Below are 25,686 nucleotides of genomic sequence, written 5' to 3' on the forward strand. Positions count from 1 at the left end.
TATTGTCTATAGCCAGGGGAGGTATGTGTAATTCTCTTTAACAATGAAGGCAGCTCGATGAAATTATCAAATGCTTTAGGGAGGTTTCTACAATTATTCATTATTACACCGTCAAAATTTGTCATTGATGATCTCATCTTGACAAAAGTCAGGTTTGAATTTTCTCAAAGCCCAAGTTACGCAGTCAAGTCAACAGCTTACCATTTTCTAAACAGACACCTTAGTTACCATATTGCCCCTGCAGTGACCCCGTCAACAATTTAAATACCTATTTAATTTTAGGTTACGCTTTTTGGCACATTAATAAAATGTTTCACAACTTTAAATGAAATTTAGGTTACGCTTTTTGGCTACAAAAAGACTGTGGTAGTAATCATTTGAAATTGATGTTGGAGTGCATTTATCAATTCCAGCCTTTCTATTTTGGATTTAGTTTCCTTTGCGAGAATTCATTATTCTATTTAGTGTTAGTTGGAGAAAGAAACAAATGTAACTACAAGCATTTTAAAGCTAATTTATAAAAAAAAAAAGGTTTTTTTTTTGGCATTAACTAAACTAATAGAATAAGGCCTCAACTTTTTCCAAAAGAGGGTTGGTAGGGAGGTAGATTTTACATTTTAGTGAAATATATATATATATATCCTATATTTCTTCTAGTTGATTACAAGCTTGTTTGGATTACTATTTTTCGAAACTTTTATAGAAAATATATATTATAGTAATTTGATATATGTGAGGTGATTGAAAAATATATTTATTAAAAATATAACAATTTTTTGGAGAAACATTATTGTAATCTAAATAAGATAAATCATTCATAATCGTGATAAGCACGATTTAAAATTAAGTATCAAAATATACAATAATGTACTCATTGATAAATAAGGAGTTGGCCATCACATTAATTGCGAGGTGAGAAGTCAATGGTTCGAATTTTACCTTCCATTAATGTGTTTTAATACGAGATTTGTTCTAAATTCATATGGATGGCACTCGTATAGTGATCTGATAGCGCGGTTCAATCCCTATACCGTTACGATAAATAAAAAAAAAAAAGTACAATCAACGTCATTAAGCGTACATAAATGGCACATTGTCTTGAAAATTGTCACCTACAATTCAAATAAATATTTGAAGCAACTTTTGGGAGTCTGTCTCGTTTACTTAGACCTTCTGGATGTTCTTACCCCAAAACCAAAACCAAAACACAAAAAACTTTCCCAAAATATTAACTTTTATAATCCCCAAAAAAACCTTAATAATAATAATACTACTCCTATTTAGCCACTGGAAAAGTTTACAACCTTGCACTGTACGTCGTACAACCTTCCTAACATAAAATCCTAAATCCTAAAATTACGTTCCAAGCATTCCACCCATCATCGTTGCTCTTCAGACTTGCGTATGAATCAATTTCTTACACCCTTCACTTCGACCTCCTCACGTAAACCCTCATTTATACAATCACAATTTTAATTTCCCGGAAAAAAAATCTGTTGTTGTTGTTGTCGTAGAAGAATTATTGGTGTTATTTTATTGTTTTGATTATTATGTATAGATCTGGAGCAGTGATGGCGTGGAATGTTTTCAAATTTTGTGCGGCCTTGAGAGGGCTGGGCTCGATCATGATTTTAGTCGTCCTAGGAGTTGTCGGCGTCACCTATTACGCCGTCGTTGTTTGTAATTATGCTCCCGCCCTCGTCGACGGTGACCTAGATTCGCTCATCGCCGTTGCCGTGTTGATCTTGTTCCATTCTTTGGTAATTCACTAATTTATGATTTTGTCTTCTTTTTTTATTTTTCAAGTTATTTTATTTCTGGGTGTCGGTGGTATGCTTTGATATTGTCTTAACTGAATGACAATTAGCTGAAAATAAAAGAGAATTGAGTTGATTACGCAGTTATGTGTAGGGAAATTTGATGTATCGTGTATTAAAAATGTTGACTTTGATTAGCCATGATAGTTGACTTCTGTTTCTAGGTTTTGGATGTGTGCATTTGTAATTTTATGCGCGTTTTTAGTTAAATGAGAATTTGCTCAGCTGGAATTAAGGAGAGCTGAGTTCACTTTTTGGGTAATCTTTTGGAATTTGCTGATTGTTTAATGAAAGTGTTAACTTTGATAATTCTTATCTTTGTTGATGTCATTTATTATTATTATTTTTTATGTTTGGTTATTGATGTTTTTCTGCAAGTTTAGCCAATTGAGATTTTGTTTAGCCTGAAGTGAGGAGAATTGAGTTGATTATGTGGGCATTTTGGGGATCTTTCTCTTTTTTGTGTGATAAAAATGTTAACTTTAAAACTTATCTTTGTTTTCTTGTGCTCTAAGCCTTGGTCTACTTAATCATGGTTGAAGGAGCTAATAGAGAAAGGAAGAAAGAGGACATTATTGACCAATTTATTGTCTTTGGCACTCCACTTTTTGGACAACATTGGAGTGCCAATATCATGGCAGCTTTGTGGGTATTGGCATTTTTGTTGGGATGTGTTGGAGAGGCTATATATTCTCTTTCGGTTTATTTCTTTGGAGGAGGCTGTCTTGAGGAAAATTTAGCCGATTTTATTTATCAGCAACAAGTTTTTTTATGAAGCGTGGATATATTGGAGTGCCTAAACTTTTTAGTGATTCGGTGTTGAGTTTTAGGCAGCTTTGGCTGGACATATTGGAGGAACAGAAGGTTTTAATACTTTACCCTTTCTTCTTAACGTGCTCATTTTGTTAGTCTCTAAGATAGTTCATGGCGCAGTTTTGTCTGACATTGTCATTAAATGAATCAAAATTGAATTTTTTATGTGTTGTTTCGGTAACTTAGCACTTGTGATTTGAAGAAAGGGAAAGATTGGCAAAAAAGTCAAGATATTTGATTTACTTTTTGAATTCAGTTCAGGTTGTTGAAGTCTGAAACTGTCTGAATTTATAATTTCCTTTTAATGGTTGTAAGTAGGGTTGGTTTAAATTTTGTGTGACAGTGGAAGCTAAATCTTATGATATGGTCATGCAGTTGGTGATGCTGTTATGGAGTTATTTTTCGGTTGTTTTCACGGATCCAGGCAGTGTGCCTCCAAATTGGAGGCCTGAATTGGATGAAGAAAGAGGAGATACTGACCCTTTGACGGAATCAGAATTTGGGACAGCATCATCCGACCCTGTCAACCTGAGAGTGAGATATTGTAGAAAGTGCAACCAGTTTAAACCACCTCGGTGCCATCATTGTTCTGTTTGTAAGTTTTCTTCTGTCAAAGCAAAGTCATTTCCTTGTTTTCTGTTTATTTTTGTGAAGCTGAGTTTTATTGACTTAAATCTGTTAGGTGGGAGGTGTGTCCTAAAAATGGATCATCATTGTGTATGGGTTGTCAATTGTGTTGGCGCATTAAACTACAAGTATTTCCTTCTTTTCCTGGTAGGTATTTTGATCTCATCAGATGTTGCCTTAGTCTTAATTAGATTATTTTTCATTGTTTTGGTCTGATGGCAAATCAATTTTTCATTGTTTTGGTCTGATGGCAAATCAAAGAGCTTTGACTATCTGATTTCATTTGTTTTCCTCACACTTATTCTTTTATAGTGTCTACTCTTACACCTGAAAATTTCTGATTTGATAAAGTTCCGGCGTGCTTATACTGGATCAAGTCTCTTGTTTTTTTGTGATCCACTAAATTCTGGCCCATATGCAACTCTTCGCCTTGGCACCCATCTTATGTTAAGATCCAAGTGTCAGAAAGGTTTTTTAAATTGCTCAAACACAATTGGTTGAATAAAATTGTGGACCTGATATATTAATTTGGGTTGATGGATTTTAGTTTTCATCTCCCATTTGGCAAATTAGTTTTTTATACAAGTCTGGTCCCTCTTTGTCAAATGCATATTGTTGGATGCCAATGTTGATCATTTCAGAAATTTTCCCTAGTTACTGCACCATAAACTGGGTGATCCTTCAGAAAATTTTGGATCAGTACTTATTTGTTGTTTTCTTTAAAAAACTGGGCTATCATTTCAGAAATGTCCCCTAGTTACTGTACCTATTTGTTGTTATCTTGTTTTGGATTAGTACTTCACACTCGTAGTTGCCGCTTGTTCCCCCATCTAGTTAAATTCAGTGCTAAAAATTGCACTGTGGAACACACTAGAACTGCATTTGAAGGTGCTGTATTCCAACCAGCACAATCTGTAGCTGCTGAACCACAAATTGCTAGGGTCACCTGGAACTGTCAGATAGTTAATTGTCTCTCTTTATGGATTAAACCACACTAACTGCACTTAGTGTTTCTTGAATGAATTTTAACTGGTGCACATCTCTTGATTTAGAAGGACATGTATATCCCCAAACTATGGAGACCTGAGTATTATAACCCGAAAATCCATTTCAGCCTTGGTATAAAACTCTGAAATCATATTTGACAATTCATATGCAACCCCAACTGATATTCATGTATTTCTTTTTTTTTTTCCTGCCTCCTGGTGGCTGCCACAAGTTACTTTATGTGAATGTAGCCATTGAGCATTAGTCCATGGCTTAAGAATCTCATATCCTTTTTGTGATGCAGTTCTACACATTTCTTGAGACCAGTCTTGCGACACTAGCATTGCTACCTCATTTTGTTGCATTCTTCAGTGATGGGGAGATTGCTGGGACTCCAGGCAATCTTGCTACCACCTTCCTTGCCTTTGGTAAGGTTATGAGCCTTTTTCTGGCAGATTTTCTTCTGTATTCTTTGAAGTACCCTTTTTGTATTAACTTTCTCTTCGTAACAGTATTGAACCTTGCATTTGCTCTGAGCGTCTTGGGGTTTCTGATCATGCACATATCCCTGGTGGCAGCTAATACCACGACAATTGAGGTCTTTTACTGTTCTTGTTTCTTTTGTTAAATATAAAAGGAATCTTAATCCTTGAATACTTACTATTTTTCCCTCCTTTGTTCTTTCAGTAAAACATAGTTTTTCCAATCTTTGAGATTTTGAGGGAATTAATTAGTGAAATACTCCTCATTTGTGAAATGGAATTTTTCATGAAGTCATTTTCTAGTGGTGTGTTGTGTTGATAGAGGAACTGTTTCTGATTACATCCCTCAGCAAGTGAATCAACGTTTTTAAAAGCGATATTTAGCCTATAGATACATGCCATGGCTCTGGTATAGAAAAAGTTGCTGATGAATTATCTTCTAATTGTTAATTTATTTGTTCAGGCATATGAGAAGAAGACTACTCCAAAGTGGCGGTATGATCTGGGTCGAAAGAGAAACTTTGAACAGGTATCAATTACTTGGTAGATTTAAGTAATACCTCTTCTTTTGTATTCCAACAGAAAAATTCTTTGAAATGGTCTTTTATTTATTTATTTCTTGATTTTAAATCTAAAATGGGACAAACTATGAGATTGCAATTTCAGATGTTAAGACAAAAAGCTTTAGCATCAGTATATTTGTACAAAGAGTCGAAGAGAATTTGCATTAGTTACTGCTGTGGTATCTGAAACTTTCACCAATGGCATCTGTTTCCATCTAAACGCTTATATTTCTTTCTTGCCAAAAACTTCCAAAATTAGCTATTTAGGACCTCCTTCCGCATTGTCCCGTGTACCAATTTTGACCAGTCTTTATAATTTTTGATAGCTGCTAATTGGACCCACTGCAGTCTTGAAGGAAGAAAAACCAATTCTAGTATTTGCAAATCCTTTTGCATTTTATTCATATATTTACTTGATGAATTGGTTTATGTTACTTTGACCTTCTGTAATTTTATGGCTGCAAGATGGACCTAATTCTTGGGAGGTATATTCTTATCACTGTTGAAGTACTTCAGAGAAAGGACCTTCTTGTTGGTGTTTGTGTATCCCGTTATCTTTTGAGTTCCACGCCCTAGTCTCTACTTATCTGCAAGTTGACACTGATGTTCATTTTCCACATCAGAGCCACAGTTGGGTTTTTAACTCAAACATGTCCTTTAAGTACACAGTTACGAATGCATAGATTTGTTGAGTGTGCATAATTAAAGTGCTAAGTGGGCTTTCTTAGGTTAATTATAATGAATATGAACTCGTTAGGTGCAAAGTTCTGAATGACCAACCCTCTTCTTCTTCCCAGTGATCAAACTTAGTTATCTCAAATTTGATGTTTTCTTGGGAAAGGTCTAATGCCAATTCCCTAGAATACCAATTAGTAGCCAATTGTCAGTGTATGGCTTCCTACATTCCACTCACTCAATAAAAATTGAGTTTTTTCTCTCCTGCATTCTGCCTTTTGGAGAATATTCTTGTCATCTTCCTAATGGCTTGGGGAATATAAATTTTTTGAAACGCAGGCAACAAGTGGGTTGGAACTCTGATTAAGTCTTATGTCATGGAGCTATTGATGTACTGTTGATTTTATCCCTCTAAATCACATTGGACTTTCGTCCCCCACTCGTGTTTTTGTAGGGTGATACATGGCTTTCTAGTTTTTGAAATCGAGTTGCATTGCTGGTCTGAACCGTTTGTATTTGATTTTTTGTTTTAAAAACTGAAATATTTCATGGTCGGAGATGTCTTTGGTTGTATACGAGCTATAGCTACCATGGGCTTTTCTTTCTGCTATATAATGGAATAAGCCTTTGCAGGTTTCTGTGTTTCGCCCTTTTTAACTGTATTGGCCTTTGGGTATTCTAGGTTTTTGGGTTGGACAGAAGGTACTGGTTCATCCCAACTTATTCAGAAGAAGATATACGAAGGATACCTGCCCTACAGGGTCTTGAATATCCGTCGAAACCTGACTTTGATGCCCAAGAATTCTGAACCTTGTTCGACATTTTGTAAGAAAACGGGTTTCTTCCCTAGTCGAAGCTACAGTGGAGCACCAAAAGCACGATTTTTTCACCCTTTAATTTGCATGGTTATTGATTTGGGACTGGTGCAGCCGTCTGGTGGCAACAACTCGAGGATGATTAACCTGGTTGGAGTGGAAGCCCTTGGACCGCACAGGCGAGGATGCCTTGACGATCTGATTTGCTGACACGTGTTGATTAGAACTCTGGGTGGTAGGTTGCATACAGAAAAGATCCCGTTGAGATGGTGGCCATGTTTGATGTTCTTGTAAGCTTTAATTGTAGTTTCACAAAGATGTAGATAGTCTATCTCAGTAGCTAACACGTAATGATGGTGTAACCCTTGTGATCACTTGTGTTGGTGCCTGGAGAAATCAATTAGAGGAGAAATGTTTTCTACTCTTTTCATGTATTACGTACGCTAAATGTCAGGGCCTTCAATATAATCCTAGTTGTCGTTTTAATTTTAAGTTCTGAAGGCGAATGCTGCAAAATGAAAATGTTACTCTTATAGGAAGATGGAGCTCTGCTCCACGAAAAAACAAGTCATTTTTTCCCCTTCTATCCACGTCTATCTTGGATTGCTATTCTAAAAAGTTTTTATTAAAAAAATTTATATTGAAATATAGTGATTTAATATATGTAAGAATCAAATTCAGCTTCGTATATGAATCAAATTCATTTGTAGCCCAAGAAGTTTATGCTTCTAGCTAGGACAAAATGTTTCACAATTCTTGAATCCTTTTTCGGCATTAATGGCTCGTAGTTATCATGAAATTGGAGCTAGGCATTATGTTTTCAAAAACTGTTATCCTGTTTGGATTGCAGTTCTTTAGAGCGTTTATTGTTTTGACAGGTTTTATAAAAAATATCTATATATATATATATATTCTGTAAATATATCAAAATTTTTTCCGAAGAACACTCAATAAAACTTTTCCCCAAAAGCTGCAATTCAATTGGGAGCGTGAGAATTCCATGCATTAAAGGAACGTTCTGCAGACCAGAAGAAGACATTCTTATTAATATTTCACTTTTTATTTTGGAGGCTGAAAAACGCAAATACTCCTGTAGAGTAGTACTTAAGTGGCAAAAATTTCAAATCAGTTGAGTGACCCCCCAAAAATAATAATAATAATAATAATAAGGGTCAAATGCAAAAAATCCCCCACAAACTATATACCCAGTCGTAGTTTACCCCATAAACTATAATAATAGGCAATTTGCCCCGTTAAATGATATGTTTGGACAACACTACCCCTACTATCTTAAATCCTTCTTCTTTTTTTTTTTTCTCTATTAGATTTTTTCATTTTTTCCTTTTATTTATTTTCTCCATCTCTCGTGGAACTAACCAACGTCTCTCTCTAATGTGAAAAAACTTACATCAAAAATTTTAATATTTTTTAAACTGCTTTTTTAATTTGTTTATTTGTTAAATTCATTCTTAATAATTTGTCATAAACTCTTTATTATTACAAAATATATGAAGCTTATATTGTAAAGTGTATTAATCTAGTAATTCAACAATTTAAGTACCTATAAACTAATTAGGAGTTCACAGTTACTCAACTACTTATAATAAAAGTAACATATTATATATCACATAAAAAAGAAAAGTTAGCAATTGTTATTTGTAGTAAAATAAAAAATAAGAATAAACAACAATAGTAGTTCATTTTTTTTTTGTTATTGATGCTACTAATAATTGATTAATCAATTTCTCTATTTTGTTGTTATATATTTGAAAAGTTCATTTTCTTAAATGACATTGACTTCAACATTTGGACAAAAAATCTTGTATTCCATATATTTTTTTTTATAAAATATTGACATACAAAATTAAGAAATAAACAAATTTTGACTAATCTAGTCTACTTATTTAAACAATGTTTAAAGAAAAAAAGGAAGAATTTAAAAATAAAATGATAGGGAAAAAAGAAAAATAATAATGCTTAAAATAAAAGGGATAGATTTGCCCAAACATATTATTCAAGGAGGCAAAATGCCTATTATTATAGTTTATGGGGTAAACTACAATTGGGTATTTAGTTTGTGGAGTTTTTTACATTTAACCCTAATAATAATTCAAGAGATGCAAGGAGAACGATCTGGAATTAAAAGCAAAACACGTGTCATCTCCTGTTTGGTCCCGATAGCCGAGCACCACTATATATATATGCCTTAGGCCGAGGTTCTGAATTCTAGTCTGCTCCCTCCCTTTCTATCTTTGGATCCATCTCAATTGTATACAAATCGCCTGAAGGTGAATGAAATTCTCTTCTTATTTTATTTAATTTTAGCTCTTCTTCTTCTTCATTTATTTTTATTAGCTTTCTGCTTCGTTTTGGACATAGTTATGGCAATGATCGTGTGATTGAACTTTCTTTTAATAGCTACGGAATTGAGCTGTTTGCATGCTTAATTTGGTTCAGTTCTTCTTCTTCTTCTGCTCTCTCTCTGTCTCTCTCTCTTTCCGGTTTATTCGTGAATGCATGGTATCCTGTTATTTGTGAACTGTTATTCATATCTCTCGATTTATATGTACCCGGTCATCTTCAATATCTTGCAGTTCCTTGGATAATAACTGTGTGTATGTCTCAAGTCATAATTTCTGTCAATTTAGTTGGAAGAAACTGAGTAGTGGAAATCAGGAGTTTTGATGATTTCTTCATTTTGGGGAGCTTAATTGATCTTTTTTTTTTTTTGCGTTTTTCGATCGTGCAGGAGCGTAATGTCGGGTATATTTGGAGGGAGAGACCCTTTTGATGACCCCTTCTTTACTCGCCCTTTAGGTGGCTTATTTGGGTCCAAAATGTCTGCTTCGGCTGCTCCTTCTGGTGATCCAGTGCACAGCAATAGGTTGAAGGCACCGATTATTGAGGAGCTAGATATTGAGGATGATAATATATCTGGAGGAGAGGAGGATCCAGGGACTGCATCTGCTAATCAAAATCCATTTGTTGAGCACCCTGAGGACCAAATTGATGGTAAAGTTAAAGCCCCTTCACCCAATGATTCTGAATTAGTTTAACGGATATTATTTGTCTGTAATCATTTCGATTTGTTGCTATGATTACTGTGGAGGTGTTGCAGATCATCATAAGAGCAAAACTAATAGCAAGAATAAAGAACTAGTATATAGGTCCGATCGTAATAAGGTGGGAGGAGAACGACCCCAAAAAGGAAGTGTCAGCTTCCAGAAAGTCACTTATGGAGGCATAAATGGGGCTTACTACACTGCTTCAACAACCCGAAGAACAGGAAATGATGGAGTAAGTAAACTGCCCTATGCCTTCTCATTTCTACACTTCTTCTTCATCAGAACTTTTGGCAGTTGAGATTTGTTCTGGGTTCTGTAGAAGATCTCATATTAAGGGTTCATTTGGCAATCAGGTGGTGTTGGAAGACAGAAAAGAAGCTGATAGTACTACTGGTCAAGCAACCCATCGTATCTCTAAAGGGATCCATGACAAGGTAATGTTATTTTGATGTTCCGACTGATAGTCTTGCAGTTCTTGAAGGAAGATAAGTTTTTGGTCTCGTGGATTACTTATTGTATTACTTGTCAGAGAGCCGGTTAAATAATAGGGTTATAGGTAATAATGAAGCAATAGTTCTGGAATTGATCATGAAGACTATGACGACAATCCATGTCACATACAGATCATATCTTTTGAGCGTTTTTTATATTTGTTGATGCTCAGTGGCTGCATCAAGTGGCTTGTTTATGACTCTAAGGAAAAGTAATTGAATAGCACTATAGCTTCTTTCATGGTACAGGATGAGTCTTAAGTGTTGTTTTTACTATTTTGACTTGCTTTTGTTTCTGCGATTTCATTACTTGTTAAGTTAGTCAGATATCTGTTGTTGTTCTCGACTAGTAGATACATATATGATGCTTACAAATATGACAATGGCAGGTTAAGAGTTATCTGCTTCTAGGTTGATTTCATAGTTCATTTTTCTTATAAACTGTACAATATGTGACTGAGAATTAGTGTGGAAATTGAAGTGTTTTGTCACACTTTTTTAGGGTCACTCAGTGACAAGGCAGCTTAATGCTGATGGTGAGGTGGACACAATGCAAACTTTGCATAATTTAGATGAAGGTTTGTTTTCCTGTATATGTTTGCTCTTCATGTCTATACTTCATCATGCTTGTTGGTTGAGGATCTGTACGCTTCCAATCCCTCTCAGATGAATTAGCGGGTTTCGATCAAAGTTGGAGAGGTAGTGCTGATATGCATTTACCAGGATGGGATATGCCATTGGACTTTCATTCAAAGCCTGGTGAGTGATGCACATTATTTGACCTGTTCAGGGCAAGGACTATTCCCATGTATTGTCTCTTTTGCTGCATATAATCAGTTAAAAGGAGAAAACTATAGATGCATCACTATGTCTGGGTGAAAGATTTGTAACACCGTGTGAGTGCTGTTTTTTTGTTGCTGTGCATGCTCGAATCATGCAGGTATTGGTGGCAGCCGGCTTACCTCCTGGAGTGGCTGGGGTCAACCAATTTGGCAGCAGCTCGGTAGAGATGCTAGTTTGAGACCTGGTGCTCAAGCTGATTCAGCTAGAGGAAGACCTAAAAAGACAGTTTCAATTCCAATAGAGTAGATGTGTTGATAATTGGATTTGAGAATTTTGAGTAGTTGGACGGCAAGACGTGGTGCCAATGGGATCATGCCTTCTCTATTGGCCTGTAAGAGTTATAAAAGCTGAGCCAACCCATGCAACGTTTTCTGAATTACAGCCCGTAAGTTATTTGCTTTGAAGAGTGGGGTTCTGATGCCCAACTGATTGCTTGAATAATCTTGTTTGCTTTGAGCTATAGTAGCAGATCAAGTGGGAAGTTGGTTTGTTTTTTGGTCTGTGGTCTATGTAAATAGGCAGTGTATTGTCGATGCTTCTTTCACTGAACGTCAATTTTATCATACTCTGGCATGAAATATCAGGGTTTCCTCAAGTACGGCTATTTAGTACTTGCGCCCTAATTAGTATTAGTCAAGACTCGAGAGAGAGGTTTGGCTATTATGGTAATTGCCGATTGGGAAAAGTGAAGGCAAACACGGTAACGTTCATTCTGGCAATTCTTTCCATATAATTTGATAGAATGCCTATAAAAAGAGCCCAAAGGGCCTAAAGATCGATGCGGGTGGCCATTGTTGCTCAACTCTTATTTCTTTTCCTTTTCTTTTTACAAAGTACAAATTATAAACAACAGATTCAAGTGTGAAGAAAAAAAAAACTACTGCCATCCATTCGAAAGGGTTGGCGAAAGCAAACAGGAGGATTCAAGAAACCTCGAATCGAACTCTGAACTAGGATTGGAACTAATTGAAGATGCTGTGCCCACGACAACACGATCAAGCAAACCAGAGAAGCGAGAAGCACATAATGGCCATGCAGTCTGCAGCACATCTGGAGAGAGGGAAGTAGATGCTTAGACTGGCTAGCCAAAGAAGCAGCTCAACACCGAGCACTCCAGGGTCCAATGGATGCACCATCACTTAAGAGCTGTTAATCGAACCGGGTAACTCACGAGTCGAGCTCGATTTGGCTCGCACTCGACTTGGCTCGTATTTCTCAGTAAACGAGTCGGGTTTGAGTTCTACCTGTACTCGTTTATGAATCGAGACAAGTCGAACTCGGCTCAGGAACTATTCGATAGGCTAGCAATACAAGGGAAGTAGTGATTGCTGTCCTAATTTTTCTTTTCTCTTCCCTTTTCCATAGCTCGCTAAAGCTTGTTAAACTTGGCTCGTTAAACTCGGCTCGATTTTCAAACTCAAGTTCGAGCTTGAAGCTGAGTTTGGCAAGTCGATTTCAAATGGCTTTTGAAATTCGAATTACTAATCGAGCAAGTTCGAGTTAATTTGATAAATGTTTGAGTCGAGTGCTCACTCAATAGATGTTTGAGTCGAGTTCGATCAGCAGGTGTTCGAGCTCGCCTCATCTCGATTAACAGCTTCCACCAGTAGCTTTTAGATAGCTTTTAGCCCCTTCTCTGTATCCAAAAAAAAAAAAAAAAAACCACTCATTCTTGGGAAAAGGTCTTACTGTTCACATTTTAAAACTAACGGGACAAAAATGTATAGCATGTTCGGATTGAATTGTAAGTAAGAAATTCAAAACTTCTTAGAAAAATAAAATTAAGAAAAAGGGTGTTGCCTTGATAACGCTATGTAACTTTGCACATGAGCTCGTATTCAATATTACATCTGCATACAAACAAAAGAAAATTATATATATACTACATCTCCATCATAAAAATTGAAAAAATAATTTACCATAAGTATGTGTTCATGAGGTGTTGCACCATCGCAGTGCACCCCCTTCATCATAGGTTGTGGGCTGACACTTCATATTCAGCTAACTTCGTGCATTGAATTTTCACGTACGTTAAATGCCTTCCTTGGAAGGGGGTGAAGTATTTTCAGTTTGGTTTGTTGAACTGAAAAAAATAATACATAAATAACCTTTAAATTAATCAATGTCTTTATATAAATACCATGTTGAAAGTAAATCCCTTTTTTTTTCCCAAAAACTTATTGTTTATTTTCTAATACAAATTTATTACTGTTTATATCCTTTCTTATTTTACTACATGATTTAACTAGACCAATAAAAATACTTCTCACGTTTGATTGTTTTAAAATAATTCTTGTAGGAAAGGAGTTCTCTTCAAATTTCAATTACCATTTGTGAGATAAGAATGGTGATTAAAGTGAGCTTTTTCTTTGTAATCCAAGCAAGGTGTTTATTTACATATTGTGATACCTACTGGATATGTTAGCACACTTAAATTATATATTTAATTTTTTATGTACACACACACACACACATATATATATATATATATATATATATTCATATTTTTATATTCTTGTATTTATATATTTTTCAAATGAACTTCACTTTTGTGAAAAAATTAACACAAGATATTTCTTGTTAAGGAGTTCCACTAGGCACTCCATAGTCAAGCCCATTAATAATAATAATAATAATGAAAAAGAAGGGTAACACACAGGTTTGCCTCAAGAGTTGCCGACCTTTGGGGTTAAATATAGGATTAGGTTTAATTAACTAACTTCAAAAGTTTTGAAAAAAAAAATTTCGGTCCAAATCCAAGAAACAAATTGTTCTCTCCGAATCAATAAATGGCATGGAGTTTCATAAAATTTGCCACTTAACACATAAATGAAGTCCTTTTTTAACTCTTGGCATCATCTGACACTAACGGTTCATTGAGTAAAATTAATCCTTCAACGGTGATAGTGAGTGACAGTGTCGATATGTAGACGACCAATGCTTCCGGAACCACTCGGCCACACATTTATAGTATAATTGAGGAGGTGATTTTTAGTTGGTAACTAGACCGACCTGGATCAGTCCTCTCTGAGATGAAGTGAGGTGAACTCCTGTGTTCGAAGTGAACCTCCTCGTCCGAAGTGTGTGGCGGGGCTTCTCCCCTGATATCACTCCGACGATCAAGTTAGTATGAGAACCAGAATAATGAGAATGAGTTAATGAACAGTGTATGCTTACTTGTTGGGAGTGTGTCTGGGGTATTTATAGAAGAGAGGTGGTCAAGACGGAAGGCTCATGCTAGCGGGACCCACTCTCTGGCATTACGGCTCTGTCTCCTGTCAGGAGGTCTGACTCTGACACTGTAGCCGCCTGGGAGTGATGACGGAGGATATGGTGCAGGTGCCATTAAGTGCCTCCAGTGCTTTTCAGATAAAGTGCTGGTCCTGGATGATGTCAGGTGGGTTGACATCATCAGCGTGCAGCTGAGGCGGGGGTGCCGAGGTCGGCTACACAGTATGCTATGGAAACGGCCGAGCCCGAGCTCAGGGATGATGTCCGGGACACGGATGAACTCCGATGAGGGACGAGGTGAGTCCACCTCGGCCACTCGGGATGGCCGAGGTGAGCATCCTCAATAAGCCCCCCAAGCCTCGGATGCTCCGAGCAAGGGAGGTGCCGAGGCTTCCTAGTGCTGAAGTCATGAAGAGTCGAGGCTCCGAAACCGCTCCGGAAGATGCGGGGACTCGACACGTGGACGAGTCAGTTGATAGGACGTGGTCACTGATAACCGTCGCGTCGTGAAGTAGTGGGACGTTTCGTGCAGAAGGTGTCAGTCGAAAGGACGGGGCATTAATGAGGAGAGAGGGAGGCGTGACGTTTTGAATTCGATCGTGATCGTCTTTTCGTATTCTTGCCGCCTCTTCGGATTCTGGCTCTCCTCTATAAATAGGTGGTCCCTTTCACCGCATGGCCCATCACTTTCTTTCTTCGCTTGTGACTTGCAAAATTTGTGAGCGTAGCCGAGATCAATCCTGCCAGCCGAGATCACAGCCGAAGTCGTCCACTTCGTCCAGTTCGGTATACAATAGTAAGTATCCCTTTTTCTTCTTGTCTTGTCTTTCACATATGGCCAAAACGGCTAAAACCCACAAAGAAACCGTGACCCCGAGCTACCAGACCGAGGTGAGGGCGGATTCTGAGGAAGAAGCGACGACGTCCAGTTCGGAGGGGTCGGCACAGGGTTCCGAGGAAGGATCGACCGAAGTGAGAGTCGGCGAGGCAGGCTCGGGATTGGAATCGTCCGAGATGAGCGAGGGTGGTTCCGAGGTCGAGTACAATACCGAGTTCGGGACCGAGATACCCCATGACGAGGGCGTGCCGGAGCCAGTTGCTCCAGTGGACGTAGCCAACATCAATTTCGGCCAGATGCCGAAGTTTAGGAGTCGAGTGGGAAGGGATAGGGCCGAGAAGGTGGTAGACAAGTACCCCTTCCGGCCGTGGTATGAAGTTTTGCCGCCCGAGGTGGATGACACAGCCGCGGAACCCCCCTTTGGCATGGTGGCCGTCTACATTCAACAGCTGGAGGCCGGGCTGAGGATGCCGACGTCGAGGTTCCTCCGGGACTTACTTCGTCACTTCCAGGTGAGAATCACCCAGCTCACCCCGAATGCGATCCGCATCATTGTGGGGTTTGAGATGCTGTGCCGACATCAGGAGGTGACTCCCTCCGTCGATCTCTTCCGCCGATGCTACACCCTCAAGGCGCACGCGACTGATAAGGGATGGTTTTATGTTGGCAACCGGAACAATGCCATCCCGAAGTTGGTGATCGGTGCTCCCAGCTCGATCAAGAACTGGAAGCGCGACTACTTCTTCGTGCCCGGAGTGGACTTTCCGAGGGGTTTTTGGTGGAGGCCAATTAAGGCGAAGGCCGACCCCTCAGCGGGGGATGCCGAAGAGGAGTCCTTCCAGAAACTGATGAAGTCGGGACTTCGGCTATTCAGCCATGACTACCCCGAAGCCGTGCTCGTGGATGGGGGGATAAGTCGAGCCGTGATCAATACTACCAAAGCTCCCTTCTTTTCCACTGAAATTGAGAAGCCTTGTAATTTTCTTTCATGACTTTTCTTTTCACTTCGGCTAAGGCATATGATAATATTTATTTCTTGTGCAGTGACTAAACTGTCCGACCTCGTCGTCTCTGGCTCGTCCGAAGTGGCCAAGAGGCAGAAGAGGAAGAGCACTGACGAGACCTCAGCACCTCCGCCAAAGAAGAAGAAGTCACAAGGACCAGCCGCTAAGACCTCGGCGCCTAAAGGCACTCCCTCCAAGGTTGGCCAGAGCAGCTCGGCCACTGCGGCTACTGGGTCCACCTCGTCTGTACCAGAGGGAGTCCCCCTTGGAGTTGTTACAAAGGTCACACCTCCTTCTGGCCGAGGCAAGCAGCTGAAGCCTCCAGTTAATCCGGTATCGGGGACCTCGCTATGGAATCGTTTCCATAGCCCCCCAGTGTTTCCCGGAGACGAGAAGACGCACTCCGGCAATCATTGGTGTCCGAACTGGAAGATTTCGGTCAACGACAGGTGCCAACACCCTCGGGTCGCTCAAGAGCTAATAATGCACTCCATTCTGCCAAGGGATTTGGAGTTCATGAAGAAGCTGAGCCCGGCCGAGCTGGTTCAAAGTCTGATGGTGACCACGGCTTCCACCTCAGCCTTCGCGGCCGAGATGGCACACCGATATTGTGCTCTGGTCGATGAGCAGGACACCGGCAAGCTACAGAATCAGATCTCCAAGTTGGAGAAACAACTGGCGGTGTCCGAGTCTGAGAAGGCCGAGCTTGAAAAGCGGCTTAAGGAGGCCGAGGTGAAGGATGAGGAGGCCGTGGCTACTGTCAACAGTCTCAGATCGGCTCTTGAAGAAGAGCAGAAGAGGGGGGACGAGGCGAAGAAGTCCCACGAGCAAGCCCTTGACAGTGCTAGAACCTCGGCCGTGGAAACGTTTCGGAGGTTTGAGGCCTTCACCAGGGATCTCGGCCAACTACTCACGCCGAACTTCATGTTTGGCTTCACATCGGCCATAGATGAGGCTGCAGCTCACCTCTCCTCCGAAGCCTTGGAGTCCCTGAAAAACCATGCCAGCTACAATGAGGACTCCAAGGAGTTGTGCGACCGGATGGCCGAGAGCCTCCAAGCTGGAAGGAACCTGACCGAGGTCCAGGCCGAATTCAACAAATGGCTGTCCGAGCTCGACGAGGTGCTCGAGGAGGTTGAAGAGGAAGAAACTGGAGAGGATGCCGGGGGAGACGAAGCCGGAGAGGACGAAGTCGGAGGGGACATCGGCAAAGAGCCTGAAGATGAACACCCCGGCGGAAAAGAGGCCGAAGAGGAGGCTGCCCAGGAGGGAGTCAAGACCGGGGATGCAGCCGATACGGGGGTTTAGGCTTGTAGGCTTCAAGGGGGTGGCCGAGGTGAAGTGTCTAGTAGCACTCCGACTTCGGCCTTGTATTTTTTGTAATACTTCTATTGAATGAAAGTCTGTTTCTTTTCATCTCAGCTCTTTAATTCCTTGTTTCTTGCTTTGACTTCATCCCTTGTTTGTCCCCCTTATTTTTTAATAAAGAGTGCTGGGCATCATATTGTTGAAAAATAACTAAATGGCTGAAGCCATAACTTGACAAGATAATTGGATGAAATAACTGAATGAAGTCACAACTTCAAGCATAATACAACCTAAGGTTCTCGGCGTGCCAAGACCTCGGCACTAATGAGCCATCTCGGTAACTCAGTTTACAATACCCCTTAGGGTCAGATTCCACAACTCGGTAGGGGCCTTCCCATTTTGGGCACAGTTTTCCTTGAGGCTCAGCTCGGCTGACTGAGTTTTTTCTGAGAACCAAGTCTCCAGGGCGGAATCTACGATGTCTGACCCGGGCATTGTAATAGTGTGCCAATGTGTTCTTATAAGAAGCTATCCGGGCGGAGGCGAGGTCCCTTCGTTCTTCGACGAGGTCGAGGTCCAGCAGCCTCTCTTCGTCGTTCACCTCGGCGGCATAGGCTGCCAGCCGAGGGCTGCGGGTAAGGATCTCAGCCGGGATGACAGCCTCGGCTCCGTAGGTCAGGGAGAATGGGGTCTCTTGAGTCGCTGACCTCGGCGTGGTCCGATATGACCACAAGACACTGGGGAGTTCCTCCACCCAAGATGACCCAGCTCGGTGTAGTCGGGTCTTGAGGCCATGCAGGAGAGTCCGGTTGAAGTTTTCTGCTTGACCATTGGCTTGGGGGTGGCCTACCGAAGTGAAGTGTTGTTTGATGCCGAGGTTCTCGCACCAGGTCTTGAATGGGTTCTCGGCAAATTGTCTCCCATTGTCCGAGATGATGATCTGAGGTATGCCAAAGCGGCAGACAATGCATTTCCAAAAGAATTTCTGAATGGCCAGCCCCGAGATGGTGCGAAGTGGCTCGGCCTCGACCCACTTAGTGAAGTAGTCCACAGCCGTCACCAGGAAGGTATAGCCCCCGACCGCTTTAGGGAAAGGACCTATGATATCTGTCCCCCATTGCTCGAATGGCCAAGGTGAAGTGATGGGGACCATGAAATTTGAGGGCTGGTGATGCTCGGGTGCGTGGACTTGGCAGGAAGGACAGCCGAGAACGAGGTCCTGGGCGTCTTGCCGAAGTGATGGCCAGAAGTATCCAAGGAGCATAGTCTTCTTGGCTAACATCCTGTGGCCGACATGAGCTCCGCACAGGCCTTCGTGGATCTCGTGGAGGATATGACGTCCGGCCTCGGGAGTGACACACCTCAGCCAGGGGCCGAGGTAAGAGCGTTTGTACAATTCTCCATCGCGGAGGGCGTATCGAGCAGCCTTGCGTTGTATCTTCCTCGCCTCGGCCCGGTTTTCGGGAAGGGTTCCCTGACTCAGGAAAAGGATGATCGGGGTCATCCAATTATCTTCGGAGTGGACGGGGCAGGCCACCTCTTCCACATATCCTGGTTCATTCAGAACTTCCACTAAGACCGTCTTGTTGAGGTCCGAGAATGAAGTGGAGGCCAGTCGGGATAGGGCGTCGGCTCGCTTATTCTGGGACCGGGGGATTCTTTGGATTTCGAATGACTTGAAGTATGCGGTGAGTTGGTGAACTTTGGAGAGGTACCTTTGCATGGTCTCATCCTTAGCCTCGTATTCACCAAGAACTTGGCGCACAACAAGTTGGGAGTCACTGCGGACGTGGACTTGCTGGGCGCCGAGCCTTCGGGCCAACTGGAGTCCAGCAATTAAGGCCTCGTACTCGGCTTCATTATTGGTGGCTGGGAAGCCAAAGCGGAGGGCGTAGGAGCACACCTCTCCCTGAGGTCCTTCCAGGAGAAGTCCGGCTCCGCTGCCTTCTCCGTTGGAGGATCCATCGACATACAATGTCCACTGGGGTGAGGAGGATACCTCGGCTAAGGCTGAGGTGGACTCCGGACCTTCCGTGAAGGTGAGCTCGGCAAGGAAGTCAGCCAAAGCTTGAGCTTTTATGGCGGTGCGTGGCTCGTAGGACAAGTCATATTCTCCCAATTCGACAGCCCACTTGGTGAGGCGACCAGAAGCTTCGGGTCGCACCAATATTTGCCGAACGGGCTGGTCAGTCCTGACCGAGATAGGATGGGCTAAGAAATAGGGCTTCAACCGCCGAGCGGCATGGACTAGTCCCAGCACCAGTTTCTCCACCTGAGTGTATCGAGTCTCCGGCCCGCGAAGAGCGCGGCTGACGTAGTAGATCGGCACTTGGGTGCCCTCATCTCGGATGAGCACAGCGCTGACAGCCTCGTCGGCTGCAGAGAGGTAGAGGTAGAGCTTCTCCTCGGGCCGAGGTGAAGCGAGAGTGGGCAGGTGGTGCAAGTACTGCTTCAGCTGGTCGAAGGCAGACTGACACTTCTCAGTCCAGGCGAACTGATCAGACTTCTTCAGCACTTTAAAGAAGGGCAGGGCCTTCTCAGCAGATTGAGACAAAAAGCGGTTCAGTGCGGCCAGGCGTCCATTCAGTCTTTGGACTTCTCGGAGGTTCCGAGGTGGGGACATATCTTGGATGGCCTTGACTTTGTCGGGGTTGGCCTCGATCCCCCGATGGGAAACCAGATACCCCAAGAATTTTCCCGAGGTGACGCCGAAGACGCACTTCTTGGGATTCAGCTTCATCCTCGAGTCTCGCAGGACCCCGAAGACTTCCCTCAAGTCTAACAGGAAAGATGAAGTGGCGAGACTTTTGACGAGGATGTCATCCACGTAAGCCTCCACATTACGGCCGATCTGATTCTTGAAGAGCCGGTTGATCAGCCTTTGGTAGGTCGCCCCGGCGTTCTTCAGCCCAAACGGCATGGTGGTGTAGCAATAAACACCTCGATCGGTGTAGAACGCCGTCTTCTCTTGGTCCTCTTCACTCATTCCTATTTGATGATACCCTTTGAAGGCATCTAGGAAGCACAGGATCTCGTACCCCATCGCCGAGTCGACGAGGGTGTCTATCCTCGGGAGGGGATAGCAGTCTTTGGGACAGGCCTTGTTGAGGTCGGTGTAGTCTACACACATTCTCCATCCGCCGGTGTCCTTTCTGACCATGACTGGGTTGGACAACCAAGTCGGATATTGGATTTCGTGGATCATCTTGGCCGGCAAGAGCTTGTCGACCTCGTCCGATATGGCCTTGCTGCGTTCGGGGCCGAAGTGTCTTCGCTTCTGCCGCACAGGTCGGGCCTGTGGGTTAACGTTAAGTTGGTGAGTCATAAGCTCGGGTGGCACTCCGACCACTTCATCTGCGGACCACGCAAAGATGTCTCGGTGGTCCTTGATCAGGGAGATCACTTCTTCTTTCAGGGGTGAAGGGAGTCCGGCCCCTACTTGGACCACTCGGTCAGGCTTGGCTTCATCCAAGACCACTTGTTCCACTTCATCCCCTGGCTCAAGCCTGCTGGGCTCTCCTGCCTTATGAGGGTCGATGCAGTCTATGGAGAGGACAGCCGGCCTCTTTTCTTCTGACCTCGGCGGGGGCTGAGGTCCGACTGCGGCTTGGATGGTGGCGAGGTAGCATTCTCGGGCGGCGCCCACGTCACTGCTCACCTCAGCCACCCCCTCTGGTGTTGGAAATTTGAAGCTTAGGTGGTAGGTAGAATATACGGCTCTCAAGGCATTGAGCGTGGGCCGGCCTATCAGCATGTTGTAAGGAGAGTCCGCTTTGACCACCGCAAAGCTGACAGGCACAGTTCGGCAACGGGGATGACGCCCGATAGTCACCATTAAATTCACCATGCCTTCCGGGTGGACGACGTGTCCCCCGAAGCCGACAAGGGGAGTTCTGACCGGAGTGAGTTGGTCCCGGATTAGCTTCAAACTCTCGAAAGTTCGGTAGTACAGGACGTCTACCGAGCTTCCGGGGTCAACGTAGACCTTCTTGACTATATAATTGTTTGTGAGGACCTCAATCACGAGGGACTCGTGATTGCTGGAGGCAGCGGGGACAGGGTCGCGGGGACCATAGGTTATGACCTCGGACAGCCTCGAGCTCGGCTCGGCCACATCCATGCCGGCTTGGCGGTAGGTCCGCTTTCGGGAGCTCTGGCTGTCTCCTCCCGTGGGACCACCTGAGATGGTGTTGATCACCCCGGCAATGTTTGGACCATAGCCTGGTGACCCGTCGCGTGGAGGCCTTTGGTCCCCTTTCTGGTCCTCAGGACCTCGGCAGTTGAGCTTGGTGTCCCGCCTGTCTTCTCGGCGAGGACCTCGGCTCTCCCGGTGGGAGGCACTTCGTCCGAAGCTTCCATCTTTGCGGACAAATTGTTTCAAGTGTCCTTGCCGAATTAGATTTTCGATCTCTCGTTTCAGATCGTTGCAGTCTTCGGTCTCGTGCCCAACATCTCGATGGTAGGCACAGTAGAGGCTGGAGTTCCTCCTATCTCTTCTTCCAGGGATCTCAGGAGGTGTTCGGCCGAGGTGGTTCTGCCTCATCACAGCCAAGACATGAGATCGGCTGGAATTGAGCGGTGTTAGCTCAGCGTCCGAGGTGGAAGATCTTCCTCTCACGATCCGGTCAAAGACACTCCGGCGGTCCCGTGGTGGGTTTGAAGTGCCACTTGGGCCGGGTTCACCTCGGCCGATGTCTTTCCTTCTCCGGGCATCTTGTCCCGTACGAGAGGCTTGGGCTTCTCGCTTCATGCGATTCACATCTTCACTTCGGATTCCCTGGTCCACTCTTTCCCAGAGTTCGTGAAGTGTACGAGGGTAATCCCGATGGATTTCGGTGTTGAAAAGTCCGGCCACCAACCCGTTGGTAAAGGCCGCGAGAGTTACCTGCTCGTTCTGATCAGGTATTTGCACATTCTCCTCGTTGAACCTCTGAGCATACGAGCGAAGAGACTCGCCCTGACCCTGTTGAAGGTTCAAGAGATAAGCTGAAGTCTTCGTGATTGGTCGAGACGACACGAAGCGGTGGATGAACCGGTCTATCAGCTCATCCAGGGAGGAAATGCTCCCTGGTTCCAAACTCCAGAACCACTTCCGGGCAGTCCCATGTAGGAAAATGGGGAAAGCCCGACAAATCACGGCGTCGGGGACGCAGTAGAGTCGGAATGCGGAGATGAAGGCGCGGAGGTGATCCTCGGGGTCACCTCGGCCGTCATAGGTGTGCAAGTTTGGAAGCTTGAAGTTCGGGGGCACCCTTTCCCCATTGATGTCATCTGTGAAGGGCGGAGCCCTCATGTAGTCCGAAGCCAGACCCCCGGGGCGCCGAGGTGGGTCCTCAACTCGCTTTCCTAGCAGTCCCCGGGAAAACGCCCGGGAGATGGAAGTTAGCTTAGAAGTCGCCTTGGAGGAGGCGCGCCTGGAGGTACTCCGTGAGAGACGCCCCTCATCGGAGTCTTCACCTGAAGGTGCCTCAGGGGACTTCGTCGGCCTCCTCTTGGAAGACTCGGCCTTTTCTTTCCCCTGTCTTTTGAGGTACCTTCCTAGCTCCTCAAAAATGGTTGGGTTGTGTGATACGAACTCGGCCATCTTGGCGATGGCCTCCTCGTTGTTAGGCTGGGTCCTTGGGGACCCTTGCTCTTCAGAGATGCGATCTTGCTGGGCTCCCGAGGTCTGCCCAGCCCCAGTTGAGGGAACTCGACCACTTCTGGAGCGCGTGGATCTCATTTTAGCAATAGTAGTCTCGTTCCCACAGACGGCGCCAATTGAGGAGGTGATTTTTGGTTGGTAACTAGACCGACCTGGATCAGTCCTCTCTGAGATGAAGTGAGGTGAACTCCTGTGTTCGAAGTGAACCTCCTCGTCCGAAGTGTGTGGCGGGGCTTCTCCCCTGGTATCACTCCGACGATCAAGTTAGTATGAGAACCAGAATAATGAGAATGAGTTAATGAACAGTGTATGCTTACTTGTTGGGAGTGTGTCTGGGGTATTTATAGAAGAGAGGTGGTCAAGACGGAAGGCTCATGCTAGCGGGACCCACTCTCTGGCATTACGGCTCTGTCTCCTGTCAGGAGGTCTGACTCTGACACTGTAGCCGCCTGGGAGTGATGACGGAGGATATGGTGCAGGTGCCATTAAGTGCCTCCAGTGCTTTTCAGATAAAGTGCTGGTCCTGGATGATGTCAGGTGGGTTGACATCATCAGCGTGCAGCTGAGGCGGGGGTGCCGAGGTCGGCTACACAGTATGCTATGGAAACGGCCGAGCCCGAGCTCAGGGATGATGTCCGGGACACGGATGAACTCCGATGAGGGACGAGGTGAGTCCACCTCGGCCACTCGGGATGGCCGAGGTGAGCATCCTCAAATACAATAAAAGAAACCAACGTATGGAAGTTTGAAGAAGAAAGCGGAGGCAGCAGTAGTACTGCTGCAACCGGATAACTAATGATGCTGCTGCAGCTGCGTCCGCTGCGCTTCTGCTCTTCTTCTGGTACTATAATTCTTGCCCTGGTTTTTCTGGGGTCACATCTTCTGGGCTGTTGAGAATTTTACTCGGGCCGACCTCCCAGCTGACTTCGTTTTCGGTGCCGGCTCTTCTGCCTATCAGGTCTGCCCTTCGCTTCGCCACATTGGTACGACGTTTATGTTACTTCATCTGAAAGCCAATGTCGAAATCTGTGTCATATTCTTGTTACTGCCAATATTCTTGGCTGCCTATGCTGAAAACTCTCCTCAACAGCGGCCAGGCCAATTGACTTTCATAGTCTCTTTTGATTTTGGGTTGATTTGGCTGCTTGCATTGTGATTTGTAATTGTGATTATACTAATGATCTCAGGTTGAGGGTGCTGTATTTGAAGATGGAAGGACTCCTAGCATTTGGGACACCTTTGCTCATGCTGGTCTGGCTTATCGTCACATTTTACTAAACTAGTTGATAGCAGTTCCTGCATTTGCAAGAACAATGAAAGTAGAAAGAATAGACATAGTCTGCACTACTCAATGTTATTTTACTTTTCCAACCAGGCAAATGACAAAAATTACTGCATATTAAGACTCTATATTGCAATTGCGAATGCAAATGGCCCATAATTCCAAGGTTTCACAGCCACATAAATAGTGGGACCTCTTATTATTTGCTTGCTTCAAATCAGAATAACTGTGGTTATACTTAAGAATTGTGTACTTCTTGCTGAGCACTGGCAAAATGTGAAGAAATATGTGATATGTATGCTTTTGTCTAATCTGAACAACAAAGTTTACCAGGGACTTGAGACCATATAACTTGCTGTCACCTAAGAGATAATGGATAAAGAACATGGTCGAGCACATTGCACGGTCAGGCATGGAATTTTTGACAGCTCTCAAGAATGAGAGATTCAAGTCTAAGAACGCTGGAGTAGTGGGATCAATATCATGTTTCAGATCCATAAGATTATTAGTTACTGTAGTTATTGATCCCATTCTAACCAAATAAATTAAAGCCTGAATTGCTATCCTTAGGGCCGTAATTCCAACATGAGTGAAGAAGTTCTGAATATCTTCCTGAACAACACCATCACTGATATGGAAGCCAAATTGGAAATCCTTTACCTGAACGAATAATTTTTCAACTCTGTTTCTGAGGGCATGGATTTGTTTGATTTGGTAATCAACTTGCGTCCGCGCCTGAGCCTGAGCCTGAGCCTGCACCTGTGCACAGGTATGCGACAGAATCCTTGGAATAAATCGCAAGAAGTATATCCAAATAGAATAAGAATGAAGAGCAGGAGACAGCAATCCCAAGGTGCAGCTGCCCGAGAGATCATCAAGAACTTGTCCGACTGGTTCCCTGAAAAGCCCAATTGTTCTCTCCCATTTGCAGAGTACATCAACCACTCCTAGACAACCGTTCAATGTTTGATCAGAAACAAGAACACCGCCAAAGTCGTTGGCCAAGTTATCTGATACAGCTTCAGTTATGCTGACGAGAAATCCGAAGTTACTGACAACGTTGTCTGCATCACTGCACCGTCGAAGGTGAATAAGAAAGGTTGCCAGCAGCCTCCAAGTTTCAAGTTGATCAATGATATGGTCGGGGTTTAAGGCAGTTGGACGGCCAAGGCCATGTCCCCTTGCTCCATGCCTCCAACCA

General features: G+C 43.5%; 2 protein-coding genes across 6 annotated transcripts; both read left to right on the plus strand.

Moving 5' to 3' along the window:
- Positions 1-1,155: 1,155 nt before the first annotated feature.
- On the plus strand, positions 1,156-7,271 carry LOC113726761 (probable protein S-acyltransferase 14). 5 transcript variants are annotated; one of them, XM_072075269.1, is made up of 8 exons: positions 1,156-1,760; positions 3,006-3,225; positions 3,313-3,404; positions 4,549-4,672; positions 4,757-4,842; positions 5,190-5,255; positions 6,647-6,789; positions 6,894-7,271. In XM_072075269.1, the coding sequence occupies exons 1-7, from the start codon at positions 1,551-1,553 to the stop codon at positions 6,770-6,772; spliced, it is 924 nt and encodes a 307-aa protein (XP_071931370.1). In that variant the 5' UTR covers positions 1,156-1,550; the 3' UTR covers positions 6,773-6,789; positions 6,894-7,271. The 5 variants fall into 5 exon arrangements, with proteins under 5 accessions (XP_071931370.1, XP_071931372.1, XP_071931371.1 ...); XM_072075271.1 differs by having other exon boundaries at positions 1,156-1,402; positions 1,559-1,760; positions 6,647-7,271; XM_072075270.1 differs by having other exon boundaries at positions 1,157-1,444; positions 1,559-1,760; positions 6,647-7,271.
- A 1,659-nt stretch (positions 7,272-8,930) lies between these two features.
- On the plus strand, positions 8,931-11,773 carry LOC113726763 (uncharacterized). Its single transcript, XM_072075273.1, has 7 exons — positions 8,931-9,067; positions 9,529-9,791; positions 9,898-10,076; positions 10,198-10,278; positions 10,838-10,913; positions 11,002-11,094; positions 11,276-11,773. The coding sequence occupies exons 2-7, from the start codon at positions 9,536-9,538 to the stop codon at positions 11,422-11,424; spliced, it is 834 nt and encodes a 277-aa protein (XP_071931374.1). The 5' UTR covers positions 8,931-9,067; positions 9,529-9,535; the 3' UTR covers positions 11,425-11,773.
- The last annotated feature ends 13,913 nt before the right edge of the window (positions 11,774-25,686 follow it).

This window comes from Coffea arabica, chromosome 2c (assembly GCF_036785885.1).
Source record: "Coffea arabica cultivar ET-39 chromosome 2c, Coffea Arabica ET-39 HiFi, whole genome shotgun sequence".
In the NCBI taxonomy this organism is placed as follows: domain Eukaryota; kingdom Viridiplantae; phylum Streptophyta; class Magnoliopsida; order Gentianales; family Rubiaceae; genus Coffea; species Coffea arabica.

What these genes read in the sequence shown, in the direction of transcription:
- LOC113726763 (XM_072075273.1), top strand. Translation starts at nt 9,536, where the DNA reads ATGTCGGGTATATTTGGAGGGAGAGACCCTTTTGATGACCCCTTCTTT. An exon ending in CTAAAGGGATCCATGACAAG is followed by an intron (nt 10,279 to 10,837) that starts GTAATGTTATTT and finishes ACACTTTTTTAG; the next exon opens with GGTCACTCAGTGACAAGGCA. An exon ending in GGACTTTCATTCAAAGCCTG is followed by an intron (nt 11,095 to 11,275) that starts GTGAGTGATGCA and finishes CGAATCATGCAG; the next exon opens with GTATTGGTGGCAGCCGGCTT.
- LOC113726761 (XM_072075269.1), top strand. Translation starts at nt 1,551, where the DNA reads ATGTATAGATCTGGAGCAGTGATGGCGTGGAATGTTTTCAAATTTTGT. An exon ending in TGATCTTGTTCCATTCTTTG is followed by an intron (nt 1,761 to 3,005) that starts GTAATTCACTAA and finishes ATGGTCATGCAG; the next exon opens with TTGGTGATGCTGTTATGGAG. An exon ending in GAAAGAGAAACTTTGAACAG is followed by an intron (nt 5,256 to 6,646) that starts GTATCAATTACT and finishes TGGGTATTCTAG; the next exon opens with GTTTTTGGGTTGGACAGAAG.